Source organism: Prunus dulcis, chromosome 1 (assembly GCF_902201215.1).
Source record: "Prunus dulcis chromosome 1, ALMONDv2, whole genome shotgun sequence".
In the NCBI taxonomy this organism is placed as follows: Eukaryota; Viridiplantae; Streptophyta; class Magnoliopsida; order Rosales; family Rosaceae; genus Prunus; species Prunus dulcis.
The window spans coordinates 441,644-453,500 of record NC_047650.1 but is presented as its reverse complement, the minus strand read 5'-3'; the positions used below and the strand labels follow the sequence as shown (position 1 = coordinate 453,500).

Sequence of the window (11,857 nt, the reverse complement as noted above, 5' to 3'; positions counted from 1 at the left end):
CACTTAGAGAAGGCTCTTGGATCTGGACCCTTGGGCCTTGGACTCTCTCTTCTGGATCACTGGGCTGGGCTTTATCTTTAATCATGGGCTTCTCCCTTCTTATCTTTATATTTGGGTCCAACCCCGTGTACAAATGTAAACATACATTATTATAATGAGAGCATACTTCTCCGTGGACGTAGCCCATTCATTAAGGATGAACCACGTATATCTCGTCTTCTTTATATTTATCGCTTGCCCAAATCTTCACACACATGCTGACGGTCCTCACCTTCACCCATCATCCATCACACCTCATCACTAAGTTGGACTCAATCTTGGCCGAACCATTTTGAGCATCAACAATACCTTCACTGTCAATCTGCCTTTCAAAGACTCTTATTACTTGATCTGGACGATCCCGATCGACCAGATTATGAGCGGTGTCAAGTGTAAGATTGAAACTACAGTGCCGATTCTCAAAACCGCGGCTGCGAAGCTCTTTGCCAATAGGTCGCTGTTTCAGGAAGCGATCATGGAAGGCTTTAATGTTAACTATACCCACCCTTATGATGATGAATGCGCTAAATGTCTTGAAGTAAATGGGGGCTGTGGGTTTGACTCCCATTCGAGCAAGCCCGTTTGCTTTTGTGGGGATCGGGTTTGTGTCATGTCAGGTACCATATTCAACATCAATAGTATACGTACTTGAAGTTTAAATTTTTTCTTCATTTTATAATTTTTTAGTACAAATAATAATATTTTATTTTGTTTGAACGTATAAATAATAGTTTAAACTATAGAGAGAGGAGATTTTTCACAACTGCCATTAAATTATAATGGAAGTGTGAACAGTGACCATCAATGACAACTAACTAGGAATTGTTGACTTCATATTTTCTTTTTTTTTATTTCATGGGTACGATTTAGAAAGATAACAACAGTAAGTGGTCGTAAATTAGAAATTTCTGGAAATTTTTACGTAGTGTTTTGACTTTCTCTTCTTTTAGTTTTGCGAACCTACTTTGCTTTCCTCTTTGTTCCACTGTCAAATTAAAACGACAGGATTATTCTTATTGATTTTAAATTGATTAATGAATATTTTAATAAATTTATAGAGAAAAAAATGCCATGTTCTCAAATTGCGAACCTTTGGCAACAAGTGACTAGATTTAGTGAAATTATTAACATGTAACTAAAAAATATCTGTTGGCAAGGTTTTTTATTTTTTATTTTTATTTATTTTATCAATGGATTATATATATTCATTTATTGATTAACATTTCTCTATCTTGTGATTGTTGCAGGAGAAAATATAGCGATAGGTAACTCTGCTTGGTTCCTTTGTTTCATTCTGGCCCTTGATTCAGTAACCATTAAATGGTAGCCCTCCAAAATACATTTCAAAGTTACATGACTGCTTTAAATGACTAGGAGCTTAACTATCATCTAACTCACTATAATAAATTAAGGGTAGATTTACTATTATACCTAATATAGGAATCCGAATTATAAAAAAAATCTATATGAAATGGACTTTAAAAATTCATCCAAAGATCACTTACAACATAACAAAGAGGCTTTTAACTTCCTATAAATTATAAAACTGCTATCTATTTCTTAAAACAAGCCCAACCCTAAAACTTCATTATAAAAAAAGCTCAAATAACTCAACAGGGCGTCAAAGTAATTTAATAATCAAAATTCAATTCAATAGGGTCAACTGTCAGTTTTTGGGTTTGTTTATAGAGATTAATGGTGTAAGGTTTATCTATATCATTAGTGCTAAGAATGAGTATATGACTAAATATCTCTAAATAAAAATACAAGAAGAAGAGTGAAGTATAAAGAAACAAATATTTTGTTCCAGGTTTAATTTCAGTATCACTTTATTCTATTGCTTTTATTTCTTTACAGTATTGAGATGCTTTTGTCTCTCACAACTTAATGAAATGCATAACTTGAAAATATTTTTGAATTTATAGGGATTTTATCGGGTGTAACTTCCGCCATTGTTTTCATTGTTTGTATGGTATACGCATCAAAAAAAGAAGTGCTTTTCTTCAAGAAATATAAGAAGAATGAGATGAAAATCCAGGAAGTTATAACAAATAATGGATGGATGGCCCCAAAGCGGTATAGTTACTCCGATGTGAAGAAGATGACTCATTGGTTCAAAGATCAAATAGGTAAAGGAGGATATGGCACAGTATACAGAGGAAAGCTACCTGATGGCCTTCTGGTGGCAGTTAAAGTCCTAAGTGAGTCCAAGGGTAATGGAGAAGACTTCATTAATGAAGTTGCTAGCATTGGTAGAACTTCCCATGTCAACATAGTCACTCTTTGTGGATTCTGTTATGAGAGGGACAAAAGAGCTTTGATTTATGAATTCATGCCTAATGGATCTCTGGATAATTTCATACGTAAGCAAGGATCTGAAATGGCAAATTCTCGCTTAGAATGGAAAAAACTATCTGAAATTGCAGTCGGCATTGCCCGAGGACTAGAATACTTACACCGCGGATGTAACACAAGAATTGTGCATTTTGACATAAAGCCACAGAACATTCTTTTGGACAAAGATTTTTGCCCAAAAGTAGCTGATTTTGGCCTTGCCAAATTGTGCAAAACGAAGGAGAGTATCGTATCGATGCTGGGGACAAGGGGAACTGTAGGATACATCGCACCAGAAGTATTTAGCTGGAACTTTGGGGGCGTATCGCACAAATGTGATGTTTACAGCTACGGGATGTTGGTTCTTGAAATGGTTGGAGCAAGAAAGAATTTGGATTCGGCAGTGTTTCATACCAGTGAAATGTTTCCGCATTACGTTTATAAAGATCTAGAGCTAGACAAGGATGAGAATGCTTTTGGGGCGACCACAGAAGAGGAAAAACAAATAGCAAGAAAGATGGTATTAATAAGTCTGTGGTGCATTCAGATCAATCCTTCTGATCGGCCATCAATGAGCAAAGTGGTAGAGATGCTGGAAGGACCCCTTCATTCCTTGCAAATTGCACCAAAGCCTTTGTTGGTTTCTCCTACAATAGCTGCAGAAGACTCTATGACCACATCTCAACCATCTGAAACAGAAGACTCTATGACCACATCAAAGCCTTTGCGTGTAAGCTTAAGACATATCGGTATATAAGTGTTGATTTTCAATTTTAAGATGGAGAACATGTATAATCTTTTCATAATCCCGAAAAGAAAAACGTGTAATATAAATCAGCATCATTATTATCATATTGTTTGAATACTGCATCTCTTCGAACTTGAAGATGAGTGCAATTGTATGTGATAGTTTTGTCTGAAGATGAATAAAATATAAAACTCCATTTTTGAAGTTCACAGCTTTTGTTAGGATGCGGAAGTTGACCGCCATCCCAAGAATATTTTTTGCTTATATATAGTGTGCTAAGTTACCTGTGTCTCATGAGTTCAAAAATAGCAAGAAAAGGAAACGAAAATTCTTCCCGCATACGTGTGTGATCTAACAACTGTAGACAAATACCTATATTTGGGGCGTGACACTAGTCAAGTACCTATATTTTTCTCGCCCGGCAATTCGCATCTCCATGACTTCATACTAGAGACTATAGTTGATCTCATTCCACTTGATTTCAGCAGGCAACCCAAAATTGTCATTCTGAATGGTGTGGAGTTGCAAGCAGTTAAGGTAGGGGGTTTCAATTGGATTTGACATTGTAGCGGAATTTGTTTGTGGGATATATATGCTTTGGGAAGGAGACCGGTAAACTATGATGTTTGAATTTGATTTGGGTTTTGGTATGAGGATAAATTTAGAGTTTGAAAACAATTTGAGGAAAAAGAAAAGAGATTTAGAGATGACTTATGATCGGTCGCTTTAATATTGTGCTAAAATATTTGGGAAAATTTCTCAATAATTCATTCCTCTCTATAAAGAGATATATATGGTTACATATGTGTGTATAGGAATGTATGTAAATAAAACCCCATTATACAATAATAAGTCAATTATACATGTTGACTTCAGTTGAAAGCCTGACCAATTTCCTGGTAATTCCATGCACTAGTAAAAAAAACCCCTTGCGCGACCAAATTTTGCGCGACGAAAAACTATTCGTCGTGCAAAGTGACTTTACGCGACGAAACTTGAAACTTCGTCGCTCAAAGTCTTGCGCGACCAAATTTTGCGCGACGAAAAATAATTCGTCGCCCAAAGTCACTTTGCGCGACAAACTTTTGCGCGACGACAATACATCGTCGCGCAAAGTCTTGCGCGACCAAATTTTGCGCGACGAAAAATAATTCGTCACCCAAAGTCACTTTGCGCGACAAACTTTTGCGCGACGACAATACATCGTCGCTCAAAGTCTTGCGCGACCAATTTTGCGCGACGAAAAATAATTCGTCGCTCACGGGAAGTGACTTTGGGCGACGAAAAATAATTCGTCGCTCAAAGTGACTTTGCGCGACGAAAAGTAAACTTCGTCGAGCAAAGTCCTTATAAAAATAAAAAATATATTTTTAAAAAATTTTTCCATGACGTAATCCAAACATTTTGTCACCTAAACCAATTTATTTTTGTTTTTTTATTTTGTATGCATAACACTTAAGAAATTAAACGGCATATATATTTATTGAGTAACTTTAAATTTATTATTTTAGATCGGATCGGATTTTTATTAGAAAAATATATTCTTGTTGTTCGGATTGGGTTTTTGTTAGAAAATATATATTTTAAATTGACGATCGAATTATTTCATTGTATTCATATCGGGTCAAGGAGTGTAGCAATAAAAAATCATCAAAATTGGAGTTAAAATAACCGTTAAATCTTGATTTTTCATTATAACCGTCGAAAAGTTTTATCCCCTTACTTGATCTCTGAATGTTTATTTTTTCCGATTTCTGGCTATATGATCTCAAAGTATAAACAAACAAGTTTGATGGTTGGATCGTTGAAACTAGTTTTTTTGAATGCATATGCCATCAAAACAATATATTCACTAACAATTAAGAGTTTATTTATACTTTCGTTAAATATAACATAAGATTTTGTGGTATCCACTAGTGTAAATATTTTAAATTGAAGATCAAATTCAGTCATTGTATTCATATAGGGTCAAGGAGCGTAGCTGTAAAAAAATCATCAAAATCGGAGTTAAAATAACCATTAAATCTTGATTTTTCATTTATAACCATCGAAAAGTTTTGTCCCGTTACTTGATCAATGAATGTTTATTTTTTCTGATTTTTGGCGTATATGATCTCGAAGTATAAAAAAACAAGTTTGACGGTTGGATCGTTGAAACTAGTTTCGTAGAATGTGTATGCCATCAAAACAATATATTCACTAACAATTAAGAGTTTATTTATATTTTCTTTAAATATAACATAAGATTTTGTGGTATCCACTAGTGTAAATATTTTAAATTGAAGATCAAATTCAGTCATTGTATTCATATAGGGTCAAGAAGTGTAGCTGTAAAAAAATCATCAAAATCGGAGTTAAAATAACCGTTAAATCATGATTTTTCATTTATAACCGTCGAAAAGTTTTGTCCCGTTACTTGATCTATGAATGTTTATTTTTTCCGATTTTTGGCATATATGATCTCGAAGTATAAAAAAACAAGTTTGATGGTTGGATCGTTGAAACTAGTTTCGTAGAATGCATATGCCATCAAAACAATATATTCACTAACAATTAAGAGTTTATTTATACTTTTGTTAAATATAACATAACATTTTGTGGTATCCACTAGTGCAAATGTTTTAAATTGAAGATCAAATTCAGTCAATGTATTCATATAGGGTCAAGGAGTGTAGCTGTAAAAAAATCATCAAAATCGGAGTTAAAATAACCGTTAAATATTGATTTTTCATTTATAACTATCGAAAAGTTTTGTCCCGTTACTAGATCTCTGAATGTTTGTTTTTTGTGATTTTTGGGGTATATGATCTTGAAGTATATACAAACAAGTCTTATGGTTAGATCGTTGAAGTGTGTGTGTGTGTGTGTATGTATATATATATTTATTTATTAAGTAGCTTTAAATTTATTTATTTTGTACATATAACACTTAAGAAATTGAATAGTATATACATTTATTAAGTAGCTTTCACCTTAATTATATTTTAAATCATAAAATAATTTTTTTTTTTTTATTATTCATAACAATTATTTTTATAAATATTGTGCTTCGAACCAATTTTTCGTCTCTCAAAAGTTTGCGCGACCAACAGTTCGTCGTGCAAAACTCAAAAAATTTGGGCGAGTACCAAAAATGGGACGCGGGTTTTTAAAATTTAAAAAAAAACTTTAGACTTTGCACGACCAATATATATTTTTCGTCGCGCAAAAATTTGGCGGGGACCAAAAATGGGATGCGGGAATTTTTTTATATAATTGTTTTAGACTTTGCGCGACCAATATGTATTTTTCGTCGCACAAAAATTTAAAAATTTTGGCGGGTACCAAAAATCGGATGCGGGAATTTTTTTAAAAAAATAATAATTTTTTTAGACTTTGCGCGACTAATATTACTAAATTCGTCGCGCAAAACTTTGCGAGACCAATATTTTTCGTCGCGCAAAACTTTACGCTACCAATATATATTTTTCGTCGCGCAAAAAATTGGGCGGGTACCAAAAATGGGACGCGGGAATTTTTTTATATAATTATTTTAGACTTTGCGCGACCAATATGTATTTTTCGTCGCACAAAAATTTAAAAATTTTGGCGGGTACCAAAAATGTGATGCGGGAATTTTTTTTAAAAAAAATAATTTTTTAGACTTTGCGCGACCAATATTACTATATTCGTCGCGCAAACCTTTGCGAGACCAATATGTTTCGTCGCGCAAAACTCTGCGCGACCAACAGTATTTTCGTCGCGCAAAGTGATACGGTTTTTAAAAACCGAAATAACTCCTCCACCATTTTCTCAATTTCTTTCTCTACTCTTACCTCTCCTCTCTCTTTCCTTCTCCCCAAATCCCACCCTTTCTCTCACACTCACTCCTCTCACTTAATCTCTCATCTCTCTCTTCACTATCTCTCACTCTCACTCACTCTCTCATCTATCTTTTCACTATCTCTCACTCTCACTCACTCTCTCATCTATCNTCTCACACTCACTCCTCTCACTTAATCTCTCATCTCTCTCTTCACTATCTCTCACTCTCACTCACTCTCTCATCTATCTTTTCACTATCTCTCACTCTCTCATCTCTCTATCACTATCTTATCTAATTCTCTCACACTCACTTCTCCCTCTCATTCTCACTCACTCTCAATCTTGCCAAAAGGTATATTCTCTCCAAATTTTAAATTTTTTTCATTAATATGTGTTTTTGGAGTTAGTTTTGAGTTTGTGTGGGGTTTGGGGTTGAGTAAAGGGGAGAGATTGGAGTTTGGGTTGGATTTGTGGTATAACAATTTTAGGGGAGATTATGCATTCTTTTTTTTTCTTTTGTTGTTGTTGTTGTTGTTGTTGTTATTTGACTATATTTGTTTTTTTGTAGGTAATCATCGAGACTTTGATGGGTAAAGTTGAGGATTAGGAAGCTATCAAAACATATTATCCGCCACTACTACCACAATATGCTTGTATTAGGATTATATTATTGTACTTTGTTAATTCATGTGTACATTTTGAATATTATATATATATATAATATTTATTGGATAATTTGATCACTATTTTTCATATGTAATTTTATTTTGAATATGTCAATTTAAATTAAAGTAATTAAGAAAAATCTTACAATTAAATTAAATTTAAAAAGTAAAAATTTGAAAAAATTAATATAATTAAATTAATATCAATTTAAATTAAAGTGATTTAAAAAAAATCATACAATTAAATTACATTTAAAAAGTAAAAATTTGAATAAATTAATATTAAAGAAATAATAAAACAAAAAGTCAAAAACCTTGCGCAACAAAATATTTTGTAGCGCAAACTATTAAATTAGTTTATTTTAATTAAAAAATTTAAAACACAAAAAATATTTCGTCGCGCAAATATTTGCGCGACGTTAGTACTTGTCGCGCAAAACTCTAAAAATGTGGGCGGGTACCAAAAATGGAACGCGGGAATTTTTTATTTTTTATAAATTTTTTTGAGACTTTGCGCGACCAATATTTTTCGTTGCGCAAACCTTTGAGCGACCAATGTATTTCGTCGCGCAATGTTTTGCGCGACCAATATCTTTTGGTCGCGCAAAGTTTCTTTGCGCAACCAAAATTTTTTCGTCGCGCAAAGTTTCTTTGCGCGACGGATTTTGCGTGACGAAGTTTTTGTCGCGTTAAAATTTGTGCGACTACAATGTATTTTGCGCGACGAAATTCTCTTCGTCGCGCAAAGTGTAAAATGTAGTAGTGAAAGTAATTGTCTAAGGTTACATTTATGTAATAAAGTGAGAAAATCTGATCTTAAACCATTGTAGCTCTCTTTGCATTTGCAAAGCTGCACCTTGAATATGATTAAGATGTGCAGATAAACTCCCTGCTGCATGTAGGATAGTATTGTTAAATTCATCTATCCTCGTTAAGATATGATTCCTATCATATTCACTGAGCCCATATATAAGACTAAAAACTTTTTCTTGACGACATTCAACGGCATAATGAAATATTGTCCTGCCGCTTTCATCCCCCTTTATTAGTGAGATTCTTGGATTCGCCTTACACATCTCCTTAATGAACTCCACTTGTCCTCCTTCTACAGCTCGGAAGATTGCCTTTTGCTTCGAGTCAAGATTTCTACGTGTTGCCACGTCACACACGAGTTGTAGAATTTGAAGAATTCGGTCATGGTACAATCTCATTTCATGCAGGTCATGGATTCCTAGGTTAACAGTGAAAACAATATTAATCTACAACGTATTACAAAAGTGAGAATTAAACCAAGAATCAATAATGTGGATGGATGTAGCAGGTTGAGGTTGTTGTACGTGTATATCTAAAGAGAAAGCAACACAATCCAATCAAATACATTTTCCTACTTGTCTGAAGTAGTATTATTCTATTTCTATTTAATGATATATATGTGAATTTAGACACTGTATTTTGTGAACAACGAAAGCTAATGAATATGCAGACTTGCACTCCTTCATATATACATAATAAATCAAATCAGAAGGAAATAGAAAAAATAGAAAGCTCTTGCAAAGTTCATTTCGTATTAATGTAATTAATATATTTATTTTTTTTCAGTCTCAATTCAATTATCCTTGCAATACAAAAGAAATCAAGTCAGGCATATATATTTAGTTGGTACATCTCACTTTATATATAACTTTAACATGAAAAATTTAGTTTGATACTACGAAGAGAAGAGAGACAAGAGAGGAGAGAAGAGATAAGAGAATACAAAATACTAACTGTTATAAATCCAGAGTTGCCAAAATCTTAGGGAAACCCCACTTGAAAATGCAGAACGAATACCAGCCAGTGTATTTAGAGGGGAGTGCCCGAAGTAACTTTCAGTAAGGACCAATTTTGGGCAATGCTGAAGTAAATCCCATCCAATATCTATAGTATAGTTGGTTCATCATATAAGCAACCACAAATCAACATATACTATAATTGGTTATTTAAGATCAGGACTGTTTTATATATTTATATTTCAAAATGATGTCAAAATTACCAAATTTATTTCTGTGGACAAAGCAATTGGAAATAAGTTGAGTCAAAACATGGATTGGAGTGCGAGAATAGAGAAAGCGAGCTATTTCCCAATGGCCCAAGGCACAAGCGACTAAAACTGGAGTCTTATTTCCTGCTACGTTGGTAAAACGCATGGTAACTAAACTCTTGTTCTTTTTAACCATTTTGGCAACTATTGGGGCCATTCCTTTTTGCAAAAGCATAGAAAAAAGCTGTGCAACCATTGTCATCTTGAATTTCCAAGTCCTCTTCTGTCATCAGCTTCAACAACTCTTCCACATTGTGTAGTGCCTCTTCGTGAAGAGCTGTCCCACCGCTTGATGAACCTCTATGTGTTAGTGCCTCTTCGTGTCGATCAATAAACTCCTTTGCAGCATTCCAATCACCACGCTTCAAACTATCGTACAAAGGAGCATACTTCACATCGCTCTCATCATCATTATTATTATGCCCTGTTTCTTAGCAAACATAAAAATAAAAATTATGCCATCCTGTTTAAATTAAATATATCAAAACATATTTCTATAAAATAAATTAACATATTTCTATAGAATAAATAAGAACAATATTGATTAAAAAGTATTAAAAAGCAAAATGGAGTGTAAGTGGAGAAAAGAAGAGTGGAAAAATTACCTTCCTTTAATACCCAGATATATACTCTCAAACTAAAAAGAAAAAGAATGCTACACCCAAAAAATTAAAATTAAACAAATATCGCGCACTATTATGTATTATATTATACCTATTTCAGTATTTTGTGTGCACGGTTGACTGGAGAATGAAAACTAGTAAACAAAAATAAAAGAACAGAAGGCAACAGAAAATAAAAGATGAAAAGAATCCAACAAACAAACCTCAAAATTCAAAACTGAAATAACCCACCATAGAAATAAAACCAGCAATACACATGCAGTAATTCAGGAGTCCATAAAATTAATTGCTGCTGGAGGGTAAAACGGGCATTATGAAATTTTGAGGATGAGACCCAAAACAATCATCAGTTGCGGAGCCATGATTTTATTTTTATATGTAGGAGGGTAACATATAAATATATATATATATTAAAAATATAAATATATATATATATTAAAAAATTAAATCTTTCAACCTTAACACCATGCACGAAAAAGAAAATATAAAGTCCAGTATGATTATACCTTCTTCAGAATCAGAAGGCTTTAGCTCTTCAGAATCAAAAGGCTTTATCTCTTCAGAATCAGAAGGCTTTAGCTCTTCAGCCAACACATCCCAGGCAGCTTTGGCTGTGGTAATGGCCTTGATTATAGGGTAGGTATCATCCCCGCAACACGTCCGGATTGCAAGTAAAGCCTTGGCATTATTCTTCCTCCAAGCCCTAAACTCAGCCTCACCATCTTCTGGTGTTGGTGGTTCAGTTGCTGCTTCTACAACGTCCCAAACATCTTTAGCTAACAGGTACAATTTCACCTGGAAACTCCAATCTTCGTAGTTATGACGGTTAAGAAGTTGAAGATTAGCAATCGGGGAAACTGTAGCTCCCATGTTCAATCTGCGGAGCTAGAGCTAGCTTGTAAATTCCCCTACTTTTTTTTGTAGACAATGAGGAGAAATCATTAACAACAGGGGCAATTACAAGAATTGAACACCACAAAATCCCCTACACATGAAGGATTCCAGCCAAATCTAAGAATACACTTCAAACCACATAGGACAAACATAATAACAAGAAAAACAGCCTATTAGAAACCACAATAATCAAAGGAAAAACAGAGCAAAACATCAGGCAATCTCGAACCCCTACTTTACTCCTACTTTCTTTTAGTTTTTCTTTGTTGGGTGTCTTCATGTTTCACAAAAACAATTGGATCTCTTTAATTCTCATCATTGCTGCAAGCGAAAGCAAAGGAAATCCAAAGAACCACTCGTTTCTTACCTCTTTGGAACACCAATATATACAGTCCTTTTCACTTTTCCGTTATTTTTTTGTCACTAGCTAGGGAGGTGAAGGGGAGAATATTAGGTGGGTTTCTCAAGGTGCAGCTATGGATGTTCGACCCAGTGCCATGGGGCCGGGAACGTGGGGAGAAGGAACACCTCAACCACTTAGGTGGGAACCCATTGGCTTTTACTTTTCCCCTCTCTAGCTATATATAATTCATGGTGCACTATAAGACATGGTCCATAGTGTAGTGTCCAAGATAATTTGGACCTCCCAACCCGGTCCCCCCAAAAAAAC

At 34.2% G+C, this 11,857-nt stretch overlaps 2 protein-coding genes across 3 annotated transcripts; one reads left to right on the top strand and one right to left on the bottom strand.

The window, feature by feature from the left end:
• The first annotated feature begins 415 nt into the window (after nucleotides 1-415).
• Nucleotides 416-3,151, top strand: LOC117613056 (PR5-like receptor kinase). Its single transcript, XM_034341699.1, has 3 exons — nucleotides 416-656; nucleotides 1,287-1,304; nucleotides 1,965-3,151. The coding sequence occupies exons 1-3, from the start codon at nucleotides 416-418 to the stop codon at nucleotides 3,128-3,130; spliced, it is 1,425 nt and encodes a 474-aa protein (XP_034197590.1). The 3' UTR covers nucleotides 3,131-3,151.
• Nucleotides 3,152-9,669: 6,518 nt separating this feature from the next.
• Nucleotides 9,670-11,441, bottom strand: LOC117615773. 2 transcript variants are annotated; one of them, XM_034344918.1, is made up of 2 exons: nucleotides 10,800-11,441; nucleotides 9,670-10,100 (listed from the first exon to the last, which is right to left on the bottom strand). In XM_034344918.1, exons 1-2 carry the CDS (start codon nucleotides 11,161-11,163, stop codon nucleotides 9,799-9,801), a joined length of 666 nt encoding a protein of 221 aa, XP_034200809.1. In that variant the 5' UTR covers nucleotides 11,164-11,441; the 3' UTR covers nucleotides 9,670-9,798. The 2 variants fall into 2 exon arrangements, with proteins under 2 accessions (XP_034200809.1, XP_034200810.1); XM_034344919.1 differs by having other exon boundaries at nucleotides 9,670-10,094.
• Nucleotides 11,442-11,857: the final 416 nt, after the last annotated feature.

Bases quoted from the DNA above. Each gene is read 5' to 3' on its own strand.
- LOC117613056 (XM_034341699.1), top strand. From the start codon at position 416: ATGAGCGGTGTCAAGTGTAAGATTGAAACTACAGTGCCGATTCTCAAA.
- LOC117615773 (XM_034344918.1), bottom strand. From the start codon at position 11,163: ATGGGAGCTACAGTTTCCCCGATTGCTAATCTTCAACTTCTTAACCGT. The intron at 10,101-10,799 runs GTATAATCATAC...ATGTTTGCTAAG, and splicing joins GCCTTCTGATTCTGAAGAAG to AAACAGGGCATAATAATAAT.